The 21529-nt window shown below is 36.0% G+C and overlaps 1 protein-coding gene across 2 annotated transcripts in view; it reads left to right on the top strand.

Moving 5' to 3' along the window:
* The window catches only part of AFF4 (ALF transcription elongation factor 4), a 97549-nt gene that overhangs the window by 41635 nt on the left and 34385 nt on the right, over nt 1-21529 (top strand). For both annotated transcript variants that reach the window (XM_060093352.1, XM_060093351.1), the window contains 3 exons: nt 305-391; nt 19199-19235; nt 20933-20981. In XM_060093352.1, coding sequence (XP_059949335.1) covers nt 305-391; nt 19199-19235; nt 20933-20981 — 173 coding nt within the window. The remainder of the gene's footprint in view (nt 1-304; nt 392-19198; nt 19236-20932; nt 20982-21529) is intronic.

Below are 21529 nucleotides of genomic sequence, written 5' to 3'. Positions count from 1 at the left end.
CTCTTCCTCAGTAGCATTTTACTAGCCTTGTGTTTGATTGCAGGCTGATTTCTATAACTGTTCACAGGTCTTACCATCTTAACTCTAAGCTCCTTGAAGCCAGAGAGTGTAAACTATTTATCTTCCTATTACCTACCCCATAGTGCTTCGCACACACTGTGCTTAATTAATATTGATTGATTAAATATGTATACTTTTGGAGGAGCAATCATGAAACCAGCATTTATAATACAAATCTGGTTTTTAGCTGTGTAATTTTTATCCTTGACCTGCTTGAAAACAAACTGTAATAATTACATTTCAGGAGATGACGCATTCATGGCCTCCCCCTCTAACGGCTATTCATACACCATGCAAAACCGAACCTTCCAAATTTCCTTTTCCAACTAAGGTAAGTAAATGAAGTGTGTCTTTATACTGTAAGAAGTCTCTAAATGGCTTGACTAAAATCATGTGAATTCAGAATTATCTTGCCATTCCCATTCTAGTGGGAGATAGATAATAAGTGAATAAATAGGTAAGTTTGGATAGTGATATTACTATGAAGAAAATAAAACTAGAACATAGAATCGAGATTAACTTGGATTGAGAGATACTTGGAAAATCTTTGGAGGCAACATGGGAAAGAGACTTAGAAGTCATCAATGTTTGTTGCAAACTATTATGATATTCTAGGCCACAGATGATAAGGGCTTCCCAAACTGTTTGTATGAGGAACTCCTTTCCAGAGGACACAACAACCATACTTACGTCATATGGTAAAGGTTTTCAGACAACAGTTCCAAGCTCATCTAAAATCAGCAGATTTCGTTTTTTTACATTAATTTATACTTATACAAATAATGCAAAAATATATTCTCCTTGTGAAAGTTTGGGCAGGACCCCTAATAATAGTCTTCCCCATATTCTGTCTCCTACATCTCTCACCAGAGCTACTTCATACATACGTTTACAAGTCTTTTCATATGCATTTACATACACATGTAATGTAATTGTTACATACATGCATTTTCTCATTTAATTTCTGTACAGATACATTCTACTGTATTTTTCATCAGTCAGCAATAGGTCTTAGAGACTTTTTCATGTTATTTTATATATATATAGAGAGAGAGATTATATATAGATAATATATTACATATAGAGGTATTTCAGTTCTTTTAACTGCATCCATTTTATAAGTATATCTTACTTTATTTAGCCATTTCCCGTTGGTATTTAACTTGTTGCCAAGTTAAATTGTAAACATTGCTATAATGGATAACTTCGTTCATGCCTTCTTGTGTGCATATGAGTTTCTTTTGTGTAAAGAGCAAGAAGTATAATTGTTGGATATTGAGAGTATATAGTTAATATATTCTCTCAAATCCCCTCCATAGTGATTGTACTAGTCAGTACTCCCACTTGTATTCTCTATTATTCCTTACATGCACACCACTATTTGTTATTTTAAGTACCAGTCTTTTGAGTGGGAAATGGCATTCCATTTCCTAGATTGCTAGTGAGGTTCATCATCTTTAGTCCATTTAACTTCTATGTGGATGAATTGGCCTATTTCCTCTGCCTTTTGGGCTACATCTTTCACTGAGTAAGTTTCAGCAGAATTTCTTTTTTTGTTTTGTGTTGTTTGAATTCTGGATTCAAATAATTTGTTCCACATACTGCAAATGTTTCTCTCAGTTAGAGCCCATTTAAGTTTTATGGTCTAGAAGATTTTAATTTTGATGAATAAATTTCTTTTTCTTCTATAAAGCTTTTGCTTTTTAATGTCTTGTTAAAGAAAGCTTTGCCTTCTCCAGGATCATAAACATATCTTCTTATTTTTCCTTTAATGCGATTGCAGTTTTGTTTTCTTTGTTTATATTTAGCCCAGTTTATTTTTGTAAGTGATGTGAGGTATATCACTCACATCTGCCTATATGTGTGCCATACCACTCTTTTACTTTTTTAAGTCATAAAAAATGCACATATATTTAATGTACAGCCCCAGTTTTGATAGACATATGCACCTGTGTAACCACCACGTTAATCAAGAATTAGAACATTTCCGTCACCCCACAAAGTTCCCTCAAGTTCCTTTCCAGTCCCCCTCACCCCCACCACTGGCCGCACACAATGGCTGACCTGTTTTATGTTACTATAGGTAAGTTTTGCTTTTTCTAGAATTTCATATAAATGTACTCCATACAGTGTATACTTTTTTGGCATATATATTTGCATTCTTTTGCTTAGTATATACTTTTGGAATTCTTCCATGTTCTTGAATATATCAGTAATTTTTTCCTTTTTATTCATAGTTCATTTTTATTTCTGTTGTATGAAAATACCAAAATTTATTTATCCATTCACCTGTTGATGAACATTTGGGTTGTTTCTAGATTTGGGCTATTAAGAATTAAGTATTTATAAACATTCACTAACAGTCATTTCTGTGTTTATATTTTCTTATGGGTAAATACTGAGTCATGTGGAAAAAAGTAGAATTGCTGGGTCATGTATTAAGTGTGTGTTAAATTGATTGTATCACACTCCTACCTTATCTCACTCCCATTTCCCAGCAGTGTATGATAGTTTCATTTGTTCTACATCCTTGCCTACATTTTCTATTGTCATTCTGTGTAGTTTTAGCCATTTTAGTGGGCATGTAGAGGTATCTCATATTGATTTTAATTTGTATTTCCCTTATGACTAATGATGTTGAACCTCTTCATGAGCTTATTGGCCATTCTTCTCTTTGAAATATCAGTTCAAATTTTTGCCTTTGCCTTCTCTTTGAAATGTCAGTTCAAACTTTGGCCTTTGCCGTGTGTGTGTGTGTGTGTGTGTGTGTGTGTGTGTGTGTGTGTGTGTGTGTGTGTGTGTGTGTGTGTGTGTGTGTGTGTGTGTGTGTGTGTGTGGTGGTCATGGTGATGCCAGAGTTGGGTGGGTGATGACTGTAATTTTGTTTTGTTTTTTTCTAATAATGTCTTTGGTTTGATATGAGGATAGTGCTGGCTTCTTAAAAGGAGCAAAGAAATGTTCCCTTCATCTCTATTTTCTGAAATAGTTTGTGAAATATTAGTATTAATTCTTCCCTGTATGTTTAATATAATTCATCAGTGAAGCCATCTGTACCCCTAGTATTCTATATTGGAAGGTTTTGAATTACAAATTAAATTTCTTTATTAAATATAGAGCTATTCAGATTTTTGATTTCTTCTTATGTCAGTTTTGGTAATTTTGTTCATTTCAGTCAAATTTATTGGCACAGTTATTTATAATCTATACTTACTCTTTAATGTCTGTAAGATCTATAGTGAAGTCCTTTTTTCCCTGCTATTGGTGATGTGTAGTTTCTCTTTCTTTCTGTTTTCCTTGATTTGTCTAGCTAGACCTTTTTCAGTTTTGTTGGTCATTTCCAAGAACCATCTTTTAGTTTTTTTCAGTTTTCTGTTTCTTTGATTTTTGCTTTTACTGTGATTATCTTCTTCTTTTTTTTTTTTTTTTTTTTGCGGTATGCGGGCCTCTCACTGCTGCGGCCTTCCCCGTTGCGGAGCACAGGCTCCGGACGCGCAGGCTCCGGACGCGCAGGCTCAGCGGCCATGGCTCACGGGCCCAGCCGCTCCGCGGCATATGGGATCCTCCCAGACCGGGGCACGAACCCGTATCCCCTGCATCGGCAGGCGGACTCTCAACCACTTGCGCCACCAGGGAGGCCCTATCTTCTTTCTACTTATTTTGAAGTTTCTTTTATTTTTTAATTTTTATTTATTTATTTATTTTTGGCTGCATTGGGTCTTCGTTGCTGCACGTGGGCTTTCTCTAGTTGTAGTGAGCAGGGGCTACTCTTCGTTGCAGTACGTGGGCTTCTCATTGCAGTGGCTTCTCTTGTTGCAGAGCACAGGCTCTACGTGCATGGACTCCAGTAGTTGTGGCTTGCGGGCTCTAGACCGCAGGCTCAGTAGTTGTGGCGCACGGGCTTAGTTGCTCCACAGCATGTGGGATCTTCCCGGATCAGGGATCAAACCCGTGTCCCCTGCATTGGCAGGCAGATTCTTAACCACTGTGCCACCAGGGAAGTCCCTTTCTACTTATTTTGGGTTTCATTTGCTTTTCTCCTGATTTCTTAAGTTGGAAGCTTAGGTCATAGATTGTAAATATTTCTTGTTTTAAGTATGTAAAACTATCAGTTTCTCTCTAAGCCCTGTTTTAAATGTACCTCACAGATGGTGATATATTGTGTTTTTATTATCATTCAGTGCAGAATATTTCCTAATTCCCTATGTGGCTTCTTCTTTGTTTTATTTAGAAGTATGTAGTTCTATTTTCAAGTATTTGAGGATTTTACAGATATTATTCTTTTACTGATTTCTAATTTATTTATATTCTTGTCAGAGAATATACGCTGTAGAATTTCAGTCCTTTTAAATTTATTCAAATGTTTTAAGGCCTAGTAAATGATCTCTCTTGGTGACTCTTCCATGTGCACCAGACACAATATGTTCTATATGTGTCAATTAGATATGGTTGGTTGAGAGTGGTTAAGTCATCTATATTTTTACTGACTTTCTATCAACTTGTCCTCTCAGTTACTGAAAGGAGAGTGTTGACATCTGCATCTGTATTCGTGGTTTTGTATGTTTCCTTTCAATTTTGTCCATTTTGGGCTCATGTATTTTGGAGCTTTGTCCTTAGGTACATATACATTTAGGATTTCTGTGTCTTTCTGATGAATTGATCTCTTTTTTTCATTATAAGATTTCCCTCTATGTATCTGGTATTAATGCTTGTTCTGAAGTTTATTTTGTTTGATCATATGATAATTCTATTTTTAGTTTTCTGAGTAACCTCCACACAGTTTTTCATAGTGGCTGTACCAACTTACAGTCCCACCAACAGTATAGGAGGGGTTCCCTTTTCTCCCCACCCTCTCCAGCATTTGTTATTTGTAGACTTCTAAAAAATTAATTAATTAATTAATTAATTAGTTAATTTTTTTTTTTTTTTGGCTGTGTTGCATCTTCGTTGCTGTGTGCGGGCTTTCTCTGGTTGCGGCGAGCGAGGCTACTCTTTGTTGCGGTGTGCGGGCTTCTCACTGTGGTGACTTCTCTTTGTTGCAGAGCACAGGCTCTAGGCACGCAGGCTGCAGTAGTTGTGGCATGCGGGCTCAGTAGATGTGGCTCACGGGCTCTAGAGCACAGGCTCAGTAGTTGTGGCACACGGGCTTAGTTGCTCCGCGTCATGTGGGATCTTCCCAACACCAGGACTCAGCCCCGTGTCCCCTGCATTGGCAGGCAGATTCTTAACCACTGTGCCACCAGGGAAGTCCCTATTTGTAGACTTTTTAACGATGGCCATTCTGACCAGGGTGTGGTGGTACTTCATTGTAGTTTTGATTTGCATTTCTCTAATAATTAGCAATGTTGAGCATCTTTTCATGTGCTTGTTGGCCATCTGTATGTCTTCTTTGGAGAAATGCCTATTTAGGTCTTCTGTCCATGTTTTGATTGGGTTGTTTTTTTTTTTGTTGTTGAGTTATATGAGTTGTTTGTATATTTTGGAACTTAAGCCCTTGTTGGTCTCATTGGTTGCAATATTTTCTCCCATTCTGTAGGTTGTCTTTTCATTTTGTTTATGGTTCCTTTTGCTGTGCTATTTAGTTTGACAATCAACTCTCCTTTGTCTGATATTCATATAAAAGCCACTCCAGCTTTTTAAGAATTTATGGTTAACATAGTTTAACATTTTCTATTCTTTTATTTTTAATCTTTTTGTGCCTTTATATTTAAAGTGAATTTCTTATAGGTGGCATATAATTGGGTCTTGATTTTTTATTTACTCTGCCCATGTAGTGTGTAATCTTGGCACATTCAAAAGATTTCCCTTTAATGTAATCATTAGTGTTGTAGGCTTTAAATATTCCATTTGCTACTTGTTTTCTATTTGTCCCATCAGCTTTTTCTTTCTTTGTTCCCTTTCTTGAGATCCTTTTGGGTTAAATAATTATTTTTTAATATTCTGTCTCATATTATTTAATAGCTATACCTCTTTTGTAATTGTAAGTTAAAGCTTGAGTTTATCAGAAGACTTTGGATATATGTTTGTAATTCTGGCTAATAGCTACTTTTCCTTTTCTTCGGTAACTATTTCATTGAAATGTAATATACATACCATACAGTTCATCCATTTACAATGTACAATTCACTGGGTTTTAGTATATTTAGAGTTGTGTAACCATCACCACAATTATTTTAGAACATTTTCATCACCCCAGAAAGAAACCTTGTACCCTTTAGAGTCACCCTCCTGTTTCCTCCAACCCCACTCCCCACCCCCCAGCCTCTAGGCAACCACTAGTCTTACATTTTATCTCTGTAAATTTGCCTATTCTGGACATTTCATATAAATAGAGTCATGCAACATGTGATCTTTTGTGACTGGATCTTCTTGTTTTTTGTTTTTTGGCTACATTGGGTCTTCGTTCCTGCGCACAGGCTTTCTCTGGTTGCGGCGAGCGGGGGCTGCTCTTCGTTGTGATGCGCAGGCTTCTCATTGCGGTGGCTTCTCTTGTTGCGGAGCATGGGCTCTACACACGTGGGCTCTGGTCGTTGTGGCCTGCAAGCTCAGTAGTTGTGGCTCGCGGGCTCTAGAGCACAGGCTCAGTAGTTGTGGCGTACGGGCTCTGTTGCTCAGCAGCATGTGGGATCTTCCCAGACCAGGGATTGAACCCGTGTCCCCTGCATTGGCAGGCAGATTCCAGGGATCGAACCCATGTCCCCTGCATTAACCACTGTGCCACCAGGGAAGCCTGCTGTCATTTAATAAGTTGAGGAAGTTCCCTTCTATTTTTATTTACCTGAGAGTTCTTATCAGGAATGAATTTTGGATTTTTTGAATGTGTTCTTTGAATTTATTGATATAGTCAGAGGATTTTCCTTTTTTTTGTCTGTGAAATGGTGACTACATTGGTTAATTTTAAATTTTTAAATCAACATTACATTTCCTGGTAAAAACTCCACTTAGTGATTATGTATTATCTGCTTTATGTAGTGTTGAATTTGATTTTCAAAAAAAAATTTTTTTCAGAATTTTTGCACCTATGTTCCTGAGGGATACTGGTCTGTAATTTTCTTTTCTTGTTGTCTTAGTCTGGCTTTGGTATCAGAGTAATGCTGACGTCATGGAATGAGTTGGCACCTAATTCCCTCTTCTCCATTTTCTGGAATAGTTTGTGTAGAATTGGTGTTATTTCTTCCTAAATGTTTGCTAGAATTAACCAGTGAAGCCCTGTGAGTATTGAGTTTCCTTTGTAGGACAGTTTTGTAAAAACTGAATGTATAATCATGTTATCTATTTCTCCTTGCATCTGCTTTGGCAGTTGTGTCTTTCAAGGGATTTGTCCATTTTATCCACTCATTGTCAAATGTTGTCAAATTTATTGATGTAAAGTTTTTGATAATTTTCTTTTATTATACTTTTAAAAATCTGTTGTGATGCCTCTTCTCTTATTCCTGTTATTGGTAATGTGTTTCTTCTCTTTTTCATCTGTCTAGAGGTTTGTAAGTTTTATTGATCTTATTTTTTTTAAAACTGCTTTTTTTCCCTCTCTCCATTGTTTTTCAATTTTGTTGCATTGATTTCTACACTGATCTTTATTACTTTTTTGTTTTGCTTTGTTTTGCTTTATTTTGCTCTTTAAAAAAAATTCTTAAATTGGAAGCTACGGTTGTTGATTTGAGATCTTTCTCACTTTCTAATATAGGATTTTAATGCTATAAACTACCTTCTAAGTAATGTTTTGTTTACATCCCAGAGATTTTGATATGTTATGTTTTCATTTTTATTCAGTTCAACATAACTTTTTGTTGTTGTTGTTGTGTTTGTTTTGTTTTGTTTTGTCCACATCATGCATGGCATGCAGGATCTTAGTTCCCTGACCAGGAATCCAACTTGTGCCCCCTGCAGTGGAAGCACGGAGTCCTAACCACTGGACTGCCAGGGAATTCCGTCAACATAAACTTCTGATTTCTTTGATTTCTTCTCTGTTCTGTGGGTTATTCTGAAGTGTCATTTAGTTTCCAAATATTTGGAGATTTTTTTCATATATCTTCTATTATTGATTTGTGGTTTAATTCCGTTGTGGTCAGAGAACATACTCTGTGTGACTTGAATCCCTTTACATTTGTTAAGACTATTTTATGGCCCAGAATATTGTCTCTTCTGGGAAATGTTTGAAAAGAGTGTACCGTTGTCAAGTGGAGTGTCCTGTAAATGTCAGTTAGATCAAGTTAGTTATGGTGTTATTCAAGTTTTCTGTGTTTTTATTCTTTTTAATTCTCATTCTGCCAATTATTAACTTATAGTTAATCTCCAACTATTACTTTGAATTTGTCTCTTTGTCCTTACTTATTCATTCCTACTTTTTCAAGTTCTGCTTTTAGGTGCTTAAACATTTGGGATTGTTATTAGCTCTAGATGAATTGGCCCCTTATCATTATGAAATGACCTCCCTTTAATCCTGATATTATTCTTTGCTATAAAATTTACTTTGCCTGATATTAATATAACCACTTAGCTTTCTTTTGATTAATGTTAAGTTATATACCTTTTTCCATCCTTTACTTTTAACCTGTGTTCTTACATTTAAAATGCATTTCTTATAGGTAACATAATTTTGTCTAGGGCTTTTTTGTATTCAGTCTGACACTCTCCTCTTTTTTGGGGGTATTTAGTCCATTTATATTTAATGTGATTATTGATATGGGTGGGTTTATCTCTGCCATCTTGCTTTTTGATATCTACCTGCCCCATCTGGTCTTTTTTGCCTTCTTTTTGGATTGAGTATTTTTTATTATTATATATCATTTTTGGCTTATTAGCTGTAATTCTTGTGTTATTGAATGTTTACTTCAGGGTTTGTAGAATGTATCTTTAACTTACTGAAATCTATCTCAAGTAATACTAAGCCATTCTTTTCTATCATATAAAAATTTCTCAACATTATGCTTGCGTTTTTCACTTCTCCGCATCTGTTGTTGCATACATTTACTTTCATGTAAGTTATAAACCCCACAAAATTGTTAATCATTTAAAAAGTCTATTATTTTATTTTATTTTTTTTAAAGAAGATGTTGGGGGTAGGAGTTTATTAATTACTTTATTTATTTTTGCTGTGTTGGGTCTTCGTTTCTGTGCGAGGGCTTTCTCTAGTTGTGAAAGGGCCACTCTTCATCGCAGTGCACGGGCCTCTCACTGTCGCGGCCTCTCTTGTTGTGGAGCACAGGCTCCAGATGCGCAGGCTCAGTAGTTGTGGCTCATGGGCCTAGTTGCTCTGCGGCACGTGGGATCTTCCCAGACCAGGGCCCGAACCCGTGTCCCCTGCATTAGCAGGCAGATTCTCAACCACTGCGCCACCAGGGAAGCCCTGAAAGTCTATTATTTTTTAAAGAGATTTAAATAATAGGAAAAAAAGGCTTTTGTATTTCCCCATATAGTTACCATTTCATTTGCTCTTTCTTCCTTTGTGTTAATCCAGATTCCTCTCTGGTATCATTTTCCTCCTACCTGGAGGACTTCTTTAACTTTTCTTTATAGTGCTTATTTGCTGGTGATAAATGCTTTTAGCTTGTGTATGTCTGAAATAAAATTTTATTTCACCTTTTCTTTTTTGTTTTTAAGATACTTTCACTAAATATAGATTTCTAGGTTGAAGATGTTGATCCATTGTCTTTTGGCTTGCATTGTTTCTGAAAAGTAATTTATTGTTCTTTCTTCATCTGTGTATAATGTGTCTTTTTTTTTTTCTGGCTGCTTTTAAGAGTATTCTGGGGCTTCCCTGGTGGCGCAGTGGTTGAGAGTCCGCCTGCCAATGCAGGGGACACGGGTTCGTGCCCCGGTCCTGGAAGATCCCACATGCCGCGGAGCGGCTGGGCCCGTGAGCCATGGCCGCTGAGCCTGCGCGTCCGGAGCCTGTGCTCCGCAACGGGGAGAGGTCACAGCAGTGAGAGGCCCGCGTACCGCAAAAAAAAAAAAAAAAAAAAAAAAAAGAGTATTCTGGTTTCAACTGATTTTAAGTTGTTCATTTATGATGTGCCTTGGTGTGATTCTCTTCATCTTTCTTGTGCTTGGGTTTGTTTGTTTTTAGCTTCTTGGAACTTTGGGTTCATAGTTTTCATCATATTTGGAAAAATTTTGCTATTACTACCTCAAAATATGTTTCTGTACTCACTTCTTTCCTTTTTTCCTCTTCTTTAGAGACTCCAATTACATGTATAGTGGGCCTCTTGAAGTTGTTCAACAATGTAGTAATGTGCTCTTCATTTTTCCCAATCTTTTATCTTTTGTTGTTTCATTTTGAGTTGTTTCTATTGCTGTATCTTCAGGTTCAGTAAACTTTTGTTCTGCATTGTCTAGTTTGCTATTAATCCCATTTGACATATTTTTAATCTCAGATATTTTAGTTTTCATCTCTGTAAACCTGATATGTTTATGTGTTTTATCAAACAGATACTAAGTTCTTACTATGTTTCAGATACTAAATTTGACAATGTATTTTTTTTTAATTTTATTTATTTACAGTCTTTTTGGTCATGCTGTAGGGCTAGTGGGATCTTATTTCCCAGACTAGGGACTGAACCTGAGCCCTCTGCAGTGAGAGCGTGGAGTCCTAACCACTTGGATGACCAGGGAGTTCCCGAGAATGTACTTTTTATTGCAATGCTTTTTCTTTCTTTCCAGCTTAAAAAAATTTTTTTTAATTTTATTGAAGTATAATTGATTTACAATGTTGTAATTTCTGCTTTATAGCAGTGATTCAGTTATACATACATATACATTCTTTTTCATATTCTTTTCCATTATGGTTTATCATGGGATATTGAATATAGTTCCCTGTGCTGTACAGTAGGACCTTGCTGTTTATCCATTCTGTATATAATAGTTTGCATCTGCTAATCCCAAACTCCCAATCTGTCCCTCTCCCACCCCCTCCTCCTTGGCAACAACAAGGCTGTTCTTTATGTCTGTGAGTCTGTTTCTGTTTCATAGGTAAGTTAATTTTTGTCATATTTTAGATTCCATATACAAGTGATATCATATGGTATTTGACATTGTATTCTTTTTTTAAATTTTATTTATTTATTTATTTGGCTCCATTGGGTCTAAGCTGTGGCACATGGGATCTTCGTAGCGGCATGTGGAATCTTTGATTGTGGTGTGTGGGCTCTTCGTTGTGGCACGCAGGCTTCTCTCTAGTTGTGGCACACGGGCCCTAGAGCACAAGGGCTCAGTAGTTGTGGTATGCAGGCTTAGTTGCTCTGCGGCATGTGGGATCTTAGTTCCCCAACCTGGAATCGAACCTGCGTCCCCTGCAGTGGAAGGCAGATTTTTAACCACTGGACCACCAGCAAGTCCCTGACAATGTATTCTTTATTGGTGACACTTTTAGTTAGAAAGGTGAGGGCAAAAGAATGATTGCAGTGGGCTCAAAAAGTATTGGAGACAATGATTATATAAATGGAGATTTTCTTTTGAGGCATTGTCTGTAAAAGGGAGCAGAGAAATGTGGGGCTGCCAAAAGGGTATGGTGATATTATCAAGGAGGTCTTTTTTATAAGGTGAGGACATTTTATCATATTTATATGCTGATGAAAATGATTTTGTAAAAAAGGAAAAACAAGTGATATATGGGAAGGAGAGAAGGTAACCTTAGGAAATCTCCACAAGAGGGATTGACATTCATGCCCAAGTAGAGAAGACTGGCCTTAGAATAGAGCACAATTAGGTCATTCTTTTCCACAGGAGGGAAAGCAGAGTGAATGGGTGTAGTTAGAGATAGGTTGGTAGATTTTCCAGTGTTAGTTTCAAGCAAACTAAAACTTTTGACTGCCTTTACTCATATTCACTCTATGTTCTGAACAATCCCTGGCAGTGTTCTAGGTGCTATACATACAGCGCTGAACCATTTAGATGGTGTCAATGTGTAGAACAGTTCCTGGCACATAATATTCAGTAAATGTTTATTGAGTGAATTTGGGTATATATACTCAGGTAATTATGTTTAGATTTTTGATATTTATGAAACAGCTCAGTTAGCTGCTTAATGATTATTGTTTTGGTTTGGTTGCTTTTACAGGGTTTTGCTCTTTTATAGCTTGTCTCATGCTCTGAATTTTCAGTGAATACAGCTTCACGTATAATATAGCTTAAAGCTTTATATGAAGCTTTAATAGGTATTTATTCTCCTTGTGCACTAACTATATGGACTAAGTCTAATGAGCAGACAGAGAAGGGACAAAGTTTTGATACTCAGGGAATTTGGAGATGGCATCCTAGAGAAGATGACAACAACCGGGATTAGAATAGGAAGTATAGGAGTGCCAGAAGCACATGGGAAGATGAGGAGCACAACAGAGAGGATTTCCTACCCATTAACAGATCTGAAAGAGCAGTTCATAGTCATGGGTGAGAAGTTGAGTTTAAGAACATATTTGGAGAGCTAGTTTATTAGTGAATCACTATCATTTGCTTAACCATTCTTTATCTGTCCCATTTAAAAACAACACAACAACAACAAAAAAATCCAGTCTGTTCCGTGTTGTTCTCCAGCTACTCCTCCACTTTAGAGTTACTCTTATTAAAGAGTGGTTCATATTTGCTGTCTATATACTTTCCTCCATTTAATCCTCAGTCCAAGCTGATCTTGCTTTCACTCTCAGTGTCTCACCAAAACCATTAAGATCACCAGGGGCCCATTTTGGCAACTCCAGTTAATGTTTTTCATTTTTTTATCTTCATTGAGCTTCTCATGAGCATTGAATGTTGTTTAACCTATTTCTTCCTTGTCTCCCACTATACACTGCTCATCCAGATTTACTTTGTTTCTTCGGTTGCTCATTTTTCTCTTCTGTCTCTCTACCATTAAAAGTAAGTTTTCTGGGCATTGTGTTGAGTACTATAAGAGAATACGAAAGAAGAAATGTGTTCTGCCAGTGTGTCAAACATTTGGTTGTGGAAATGAAATAATACAAAAGAAAGAAAAAAGAATTACATGTTAGTGTTTAATTGGATGCACAGCTAAACATGAGGAGAAGTCATTATTCTCCCAACCAAAAAGCAAAGAGAAGAACAAGCATGGTTCTCTTCTACTGTTCCATATCTTAGTGAAGCTAGAAAACCTTATAGGAGTTATGTTTGGCATTTTCCTCTTCATCACACCTCATAGACTGTCACCAAGTCCTAATGATTTTAATTCCTTTAATGCATTTCAATTTCATTCATTTTTCTCCATCTTTGTTGTTACCGCTGTGGTAAGTCAGTGGTCTCCAGAGTGGAAAACATATACCCCAGTGTTGTGTGCATTGGAGAATGGGGGATGGGGGATGAAAAGTTTATTCTTATTTTTTAGTTCTAAAAATGCCAATTTATTTGCTTTTTAATTTTGAAAGAAAAATCAAATACGTACATTTTGCTGTCTCTTGATCCGAATGGCAGATGGTCACATTTTATGTCTGGTATGTGAGGTATCCCAAGAGAAGTTTAGGTCTTTTCAATATGGAAAATTGATAGAGTTGTTTTCATTCATTTGTTCTTCCTAGCTGTGTCATATTGCAGTTTTAAGTGCGCTTGGTTAAGATGATTTACAGATTGTATTAACTGGTTTTAATTCAACTAATCTTCACTAATGCACAAATGGCTTAAAAGACATACCTGCAGTGAAACTACTGAATGAAAGTAACACTAAAATGCATTTCTGACCAAACAAGAAAATGGCAGAGTTGAGATTGTCCTTCTCCTTCATCTGCCACTACAAAGTAGAAACAAAGATGCCCATAAGCAGAAAAAAGAAACAAAAAAGTCCAGATTATCAACAGTAGTTTGAGCATGCATGTTTATCATTAACCTTGCTTTTAGTGTATATAGCAAGTGCCTTGAGATAGTAACTGATGAAACTGAAAGCATCATAATTTGTACTTAGTGATATTTTGAATTATGTGGTATTCAGTTCAGTCCTTAAACATAAATCAGGCCTAATAAAATTTTATTAAAAACTTCTTTGATGTTTCTCCCAGTGTTCTATAACCTTTGTTTAAAAACTCAGTCTTTTTACTCCAATGAAAATGACTGAAATCCAGTACAGAGAGAACACAGAGAAAACATACTAAAATGCATTCCTTTGTCAGGAAACACTATTGAAACAGGCTTAGAAAGCAAAGCTAAAGCTTCAAGAACAAATATTAGAATAAATCATGCAGTGTACAAAGTTAGCTATATATAGATTGATGAAAGTGCAGGTGCTTCTGGTAGTATCAGTTTAAGATATTGTTAGATTCTTTTTTAGTTATAAAATACTTGAAAAGCAGTTTTTTTGTGTGTGTACCACCACTCAAAGAAAGATATAACAGAAGTTAAATCCTAATGTATAAATAATTTTTCTTCCTCCTTCCTTTGTGGAGAACCTGTGTGGCACTCCCAGATACCTTTTATACTGACGCAGAAGTTCACTGATTATTTGTTTAATGACATAAGAAGTTAGCTCACTTATAAAAAAAAAAGAAAATAATTCATCAAAAGGCAGTGCTTAATCCATAATGATTCTGAAGAATATCTGGCTCTGACCTAGTCCCCCAGACCACTACAATGTTAGTATTTTAAAATAATCACATCAAAAATAAATGTAGTATCTGTACCTCTATCTTGAATTATATAAATGCATAATTCAAGCTAAGAAAAATGAATTAGACATCTCCTTCCCTTCCTTTCTCTCCCTCCCTCTTCTCTCCTTTCTCCCTCCCTCACTCCTTTCTCCCTCTCCCCTCTCACTCTTTCACACACAAGTCCCAAATACATTAGATCTTTTCATAACATATTTAAAATAATAATAATAAATTAAACCCTCTTCTTAGAATAAAAGTGATATCTTAATGAATGAAAAAGTAACTGCCTCAAGCTAGGAAAACAAGATTTTAAAAATAAAGTCATTACTATGTATTTTTTATTGTTGACAAAAACTATGATGATTGTCATATGTGCAACCTTTAAAGACTTAGAATTTTCTAACTTCAGTGGGTTTTGAACCTATTTCCTAAAAATATTAAATCACAACCTTTTAATTTATTTTCCTGAAAACCTGTTTTGTATCATTGAACATTGGAAATCTATTAGCTCAATTTCAACAGAAACCTTTGCATAATTAAGGTATAAATTGAAATTTTGGTATCATGATTTAGTAAGTATAGCACTTCCGTTTGTATAGCTGTGTCTTTGTGATGTCCAATGAAACCAAATATCAAGCCAGTTTTGGTGTCAGACCTTTGAAGCACTATATATTTTTTTTGTGTGTAAGAAAAGTGTTGTTGTCATTGATAAATATAATTTTTAAATTACTCTAGAATATTATCTGAGCCCTTTAAAATTTCAATATTTTGGTTTTACATAATATATACTAGTTAAATAACAATGCATACAATATACGTATTTGGGAGATACAAATGCAAAAATTTCTTAGCGGTGGGGGGTACATGATCAAAAAAGCGTGGAGACCAGTTTGTTTAAGCTGTTGTCATCTCCTATTTGTACCACTGCGGTTATCTCCTAACAAATATCTTTACTTCCATTCTAGATTTCTCAAAGCTGTTCTCTACTTAATAGCCAAGGTAATCATCACAATATGCAGATGTGCTTGTATAATTCTTCTGCTTAGTAAATTGCACACACACACAAATCTTTAATATGGTCTATAAAGTCTATAAACTATGTGATCTAGCCTCTCTGGTCCTGAGTCTAATTTCTTAACCCTCTTCCTTCTGTACTTTTTCCTCCCATGGGCTGCCTTTAAGTTCTTTATACTAGCTGTGCTCCTGTTCTTTCTTGCCTTTACACATGCTTTTCTCTCTACCCTAAACACTTACCTTTCCCTTCGTTTCCCAGTTTACTTCCTACATAACTGTCAAATTTCATACTGAACAGTACCTACTCAGGGAAGCCTTTGTTCATTTTCCCGATCAGGGGTGTGTGTGTGTGTGTTTGTGTTTGTGCGTGTATGTATGTATCTGTATGTGTCTGTTTTGCGTGCACACACACACACAATTGTAAGCTCTTTTATAATGCTGTGTAAGCATTTGCCCTTCATTGTACCTAACACAATTGCTATTTTACCTTGATTTGCATGAGTAGTTGCAAAGATATTCATTGACATTAAGCTCCATGAGGACAAGGCCCATGTTAGTTTTTGCTTAATTCTGTTTTTCCAGTACTTAGATAAGTGAGTGAATGTTATATCAAGGAGTTTGGATTTCATCCCTAGGAAAAACAAAGAGCCATTGGAGACTCTGTGAAGAATAGGAGTAATGATGACAAATACTAAGATTTGGGCTTTAGAAAGGTCAACTAGAGGCTATAGCTGAGTGAAGGAGAGAGAGACTAGAGCCAGGAAAATCCATTAGATGGCCATTGTAGATGAAGAAAGGTGAGGACCTAAAGTCTTCGCAGTGTAGATGGAGAGGAGAAGGTGTTGCTTGTAGTAGATGGTCTGGAGACACAGAATCCAGTCGCATTGGTAACTAGCTGACTGACTGTTGTCAGAGGTGAGGGGACGGAGTCAGAGATTACTTAAAAGCTTGGGCTATTAAACTTTTAGGCCATTTACTAGGTAAATGAGTATAAGACAATTAGCCTTTCAAGGGGGGTGGAGAATTCTTTTCGTTTTTAATAAGATTCACAGGAGTGACCTCTTGGCCACTGCTGTATTTAAAGAGTGTTTTAGAGTAGCTTTACTGAGATATAATTCACATACCATGCAAATTATCCATTCAGAGTATACAATTAAATGGTTTTGAGTATATTTATAGACATATGCAACCATTACAACAGTCAATTTTAGAACATTTTGGAAAATCCATGGTGGTCCAGTGGTTAGGACTCTGCGCTTTCACTGCCGAGGGCCTGGGTTCAATCCCTGGTCGGGGAACTAAGATCCCACAAGCCACATGGCACAGCCAAAACTAAACAAACAAACAAATAAATAATTTTTTAGAACATTATCACCTCAAAAGGAAACTCCCTACTGTTTAGCTATCAACCTTTTCCCCTCTGTTCCCCTCCCAGTGCTACCCAACCACTAATCTGTTCTCTCTATAGATTTCCCTTTTCTGGACATTTCATGTAAATGGAATCATATCATATATGGTCTTTTGCAACTGGATTCTTTCACTTGGCATAATCTTCAAGGTTCTTCCAAGTTGTAGCATGTATCAGTTCCTTCATTCTTTTTTATGGCCAAATAATATTCCATTGTATAGGTGTATATCATTTTGTTTCTGAATTCATCAGCTGATGGACATTTGGGTTGTTTTGAGCTTTTTTTTTTCTGTTTTGAGCTTTTGGCTACTATGAATAATACTTCTGTAAACCTTTGTATGCAAGTTTTTGTGTGGACATACGTTTTTGTTTCACTTGGTTATACACCTGGGGGCAGAATTGCTGGGTCATATGGTAACTCTGTGTTTAATCATATGAGGAACGGCCAGAATGTTTTCCAAAGCAGCTAGCCACACCATTTTGTATTTCCCATTAGGCTTTCAATTCCTCCACATTCTTGTCAACACTTGTGATTATCTGTCTTTTTGATTCTAGTCATCCTAGTAAGTGTGAAGTGGTTATCTCATTGTGGGTTTGATTTGTATTTCTCCCAGTGACAAATGATGTTGAACATCTTTTCATGTGCTTTCTGGCCATTTGTATATCTTTCTTGGAGAAATATATAGTTAGATCCTTTGCCCACTTTTTCATTGGTTTACTTGACTTTTATCATTGAGTTGTAAGAGCTCTTTATATATTGTAGATACCAGTCTCTTATCAGATATATGATTTGCAAATATTTTCTCCCAATTTGTATGTTGTCTTTTCACTTTTTTTCTTAGAATATTTTTGTTTTTATTGGCATTATTATTATTTTATGGTAGTGTCTTTTCACTTTCTTGATGGTGTCCTTTGAAGCACAAAAGTTCTTAATATTGATGAAATCCAATTTACCTGTTTGTTTCTTTTGTGTCTTGTGCTTTTAGTGTCATGTAAGAAGTCTTTGCCAAATCCAAGGTCATTAAGATTTGGGCACTACATTTTCTTCTAAGAGTTTTGTAGTTTTATCTCTTATCTCTTACATTTAGGTCTTTGATCCATTTCAGGTTAATTTTTTAATATTGTCTGTGGTAAGCATCTGACTTCATTCTTTTGCATATGGCTGTTCACTTGTCCCAGAACGTTTTGTTGAAAAGAGAATTCTTTCCCTGTTGGATGGTCTTCACACCCTTGTTGAAAATCAGTTGACAATTGATGTAGGTTTACAGTTTTTTTTAACACCAAAACTATATTTTAGCTTAGATACTGTTTGGATTTCTCTTTCATAGATAATTCTGTCATTAAAGGAAGATTGTGCTTATTTTTAAGTAAGCTGTTACAGATGTTAGGGATGTTTGTGTAATCTTAGTACTACATTGTGTACCACAGACTTAACCTAGAAAAATGCACAATTTGCACTTGCGAAACAGCTGTTCTGATCTTGAAAGTTGACTTTGGAAAGTCATGTTTCTTTCATGGACAGTGACATTTTGGTTTTCTTTTCTTTTCTTTTTGGCTTTCTTTTTACGGATGCTTCCTGAATGCCAGGCACTGTGCTAGTATAGGGCTTACAAAGAAGTATATAAAACGAGTATGGAAAATCTCTTCCTCAGTTTGCTAATTGTAAGATCTTGGGAGCAGGGAGAGGAAGTAAAATGACATCGGAATAACATAGTAGGAGTTGCTAGTTCATAAAAGTGGTATATTTTGAGTCTATATAGTTTGTACAGCTATTTTCACTCTAGTATATGGTTATTAGTATTACTTTTTAAAAAATAGCATTTTCTTAAGACCAAGAATTAAATTGGGATATGAGTACCATGGATGCTGCTGAATAGAAATGAATGATAAAGAAAGACTTACATAGCTTGATGCTTTTTGTATTAAGCTCTGGGAAACTCTGTTATTGACCACAAAATTGCTGAGGCTGATCAGATGGAATCATTAAATTCTTTTGGTGTTTTTTTCTTTTATGCATTCTTAGGAACTCAACGGGATCTTTCATTGAATTAGCTGGAATTGAATAGTTTAATTTGAAGCATTTTTCTCTAATGAACCTTTTTCTCTTAATGTCACTATATAATTTTATGTCCCTTTTTCTTAGGAGTCTCAGCAGTCCAATTTTGGCCCTGGAGAACAAAGTGAGTATTTCTTTTCCTCTTGGTTTTCAAATTAAGCTGTTTGTTGCACATTCATTTCTCATGGTCACATCATGTATTTCTTTAATAATTCTTTTGTGTGTCTTATCCCAGTTTTAAAAATTTTTTTGGCCACACCACATGGCATGTAGGATCTTAGCTCCCTGACCAGGGATTGAACCTGCATCCCCTGAAGTGGGAGCGTGGAGTCTTAATCACTGGACCACTAGGGAGGTCCCTTATCCCAGTATTTATGACCTGATGATCAGTAATGGGTTGAACTGAATCTTGGCTTGAAAGATGAATTAAAGATCATTGGAGATCAAAATTAACTGTTTTTACTAAGTATTTGAACTAATAGTTCAGAGTTCATGAATTCAATTTGATGGGCACCTCATAACCCCAAGAGCCATACTTCTGTCTTTCCATCTCCTTCATGAAGATACTGGGTTCTATTATGGTAAAACTCCAGGCAAGAAGGGGTCATTTTAGCTTACCATGGCTCTTCTCTTCCTGTATCTATATTTATCTGTTCTTCCTGAGTGTTTTTGGCTGGGAAGAAAGTTTGCTGTCTGCTACACAACCCCCCTCCACCTCCACTCTCTTGGCCTCTCAAAGCACTTGAGGGGAAGATAGCCTTGGGGAATTCAAGTGTGATTCAAAGAGTTGATGGCTGTGTGAACTGGTAGTGGTAAGGTCAGGAACCTTGCAAATGTCTGGGCTTCACCATATAGCTCTCTAACAAAACAAATGTTCTTTTGCCAAGAGCAATAACTTTTCAGATAGATTTACTCTGGTCATAAGCTATTTTGGGAGATTAATATGTGGAGCATTTTAATCCTTAAAGTTGTCTTTAGTGATCTTAAAGCAGGGACAAAACTAGAAGAATATCCATTTTAAGGTTAACAAACTTTTTATGTATCTGTTTCTTCGTTCTGCCTTAAAGCTGCAGTTACAGGAAAAAAAGGACCCAACATTGTTGATATACAGTAGATAGCTAGCTGTAGGCCAGAAAGTTTACATTTTCTCTTAAAATCTTTTAAGAATGTCTCATCCTTACTTCTCCCCTTCCCCCATTCTCTCTCCCCAAAGCTCCCTATTGGCAACCGGGCTCATAAGTTGCACCTACTCTTTATTACCTGTATTTTTCACTTAATTTATTTTAGAACTGTTTTTATATCAGTATAAAGTTCTAGTTCATTATTTTTAAAAACAAAATTGTGTTATATTGTTGAAAGTATTGTAATTTGTTTATCTAGTCCCCTGTAGCTGAACACTGGTTTCCAGTTTTTGCTGTTGCAAACCATACTATAATAAACTGTATGTGTGTGTCTGTGTGTCTGTGTGTGTCTGTGTGTCTGTGCATTTATGTATTCCTCTAGATATACCTGTAAGGTAAACTCCTTTCCTTATAATTGCTAGGTCAGTGGATATGTGTATTTACAGTATTGGTAAGATAATATTATCACATTGCTCTCCAGAAAGATTGTATGAGTTTATAGCCCTACCAATAACATATGAACATGCCTATTTCCACCAGTGTTTCATATTATCGCATTTTAAGGTGTTAGCAACTTGATGGATGAAGAATTTTATCCCAATTTTTTGATTTATATTTCTTTAAGGTTATATTGATAGATACTTTAAAATATAAATAGCCATACTGTAGTTGCTGATTTCTGCATTCCTTTTTGTTCCAGAAAGATATAATCCTTCTTCTAAAACTTCCAATGGACACCAGTCTAAATCGTAAGTTTATGGCTTAGTAAGTTTAATGTTTGTCTTTTTTTGCTAAAAGTCTAACTGTGGTATCGATATTTAGAACAACACTTAGAAATATGTACTTAATCTTTTAAGGCAGGGGTAGGCAAACTTTTATGTAAAGGGCCAGATAGTGAAATAGGGGCCAAATGGTTTCTGTCTCAGCTACTCAGTTCTGCAGTTGTAGCTTGAAAGCAGCCATAGACTATGGGTGTGGGTATGTTCCAATAAAACTTTCTTTACAAAATACGTGTAGATTTCGCTTGTGGACCATAGTTTGCCTACCCCTGCTCTGCGATTGCAATTACACTTTTTTCTCATCTTTCAGAAATGTGTGTGTGTTTGTGTGTGTTGATAGTTTGTTTTTAATAAAAAAAAAACACATGAAAAAATATAGGATTCTTCTTAGTAAGCCCTCCATTTGACCACTAAGTGTAGAATATTAAAGCAACATAGTTCATACTGTCTGAGTTTTCCTACTTTTATTTTGTAGGTAGACCTAGGAATATATTGGGTTGGCCAAAAAGTTCATTTGG

The sequence above is a fragment of the Mesoplodon densirostris genome, chromosome 3 (genome assembly GCF_025265405.1).
Source record: "Mesoplodon densirostris isolate mMesDen1 chromosome 3, mMesDen1 primary haplotype, whole genome shotgun sequence".
Classification (NCBI taxonomy): domain Eukaryota; kingdom Metazoa; phylum Chordata; class Mammalia; order Artiodactyla; family Ziphiidae; genus Mesoplodon; species Mesoplodon densirostris.
This window is presented reverse-complemented; position numbering and strand designations above follow the sequence as displayed.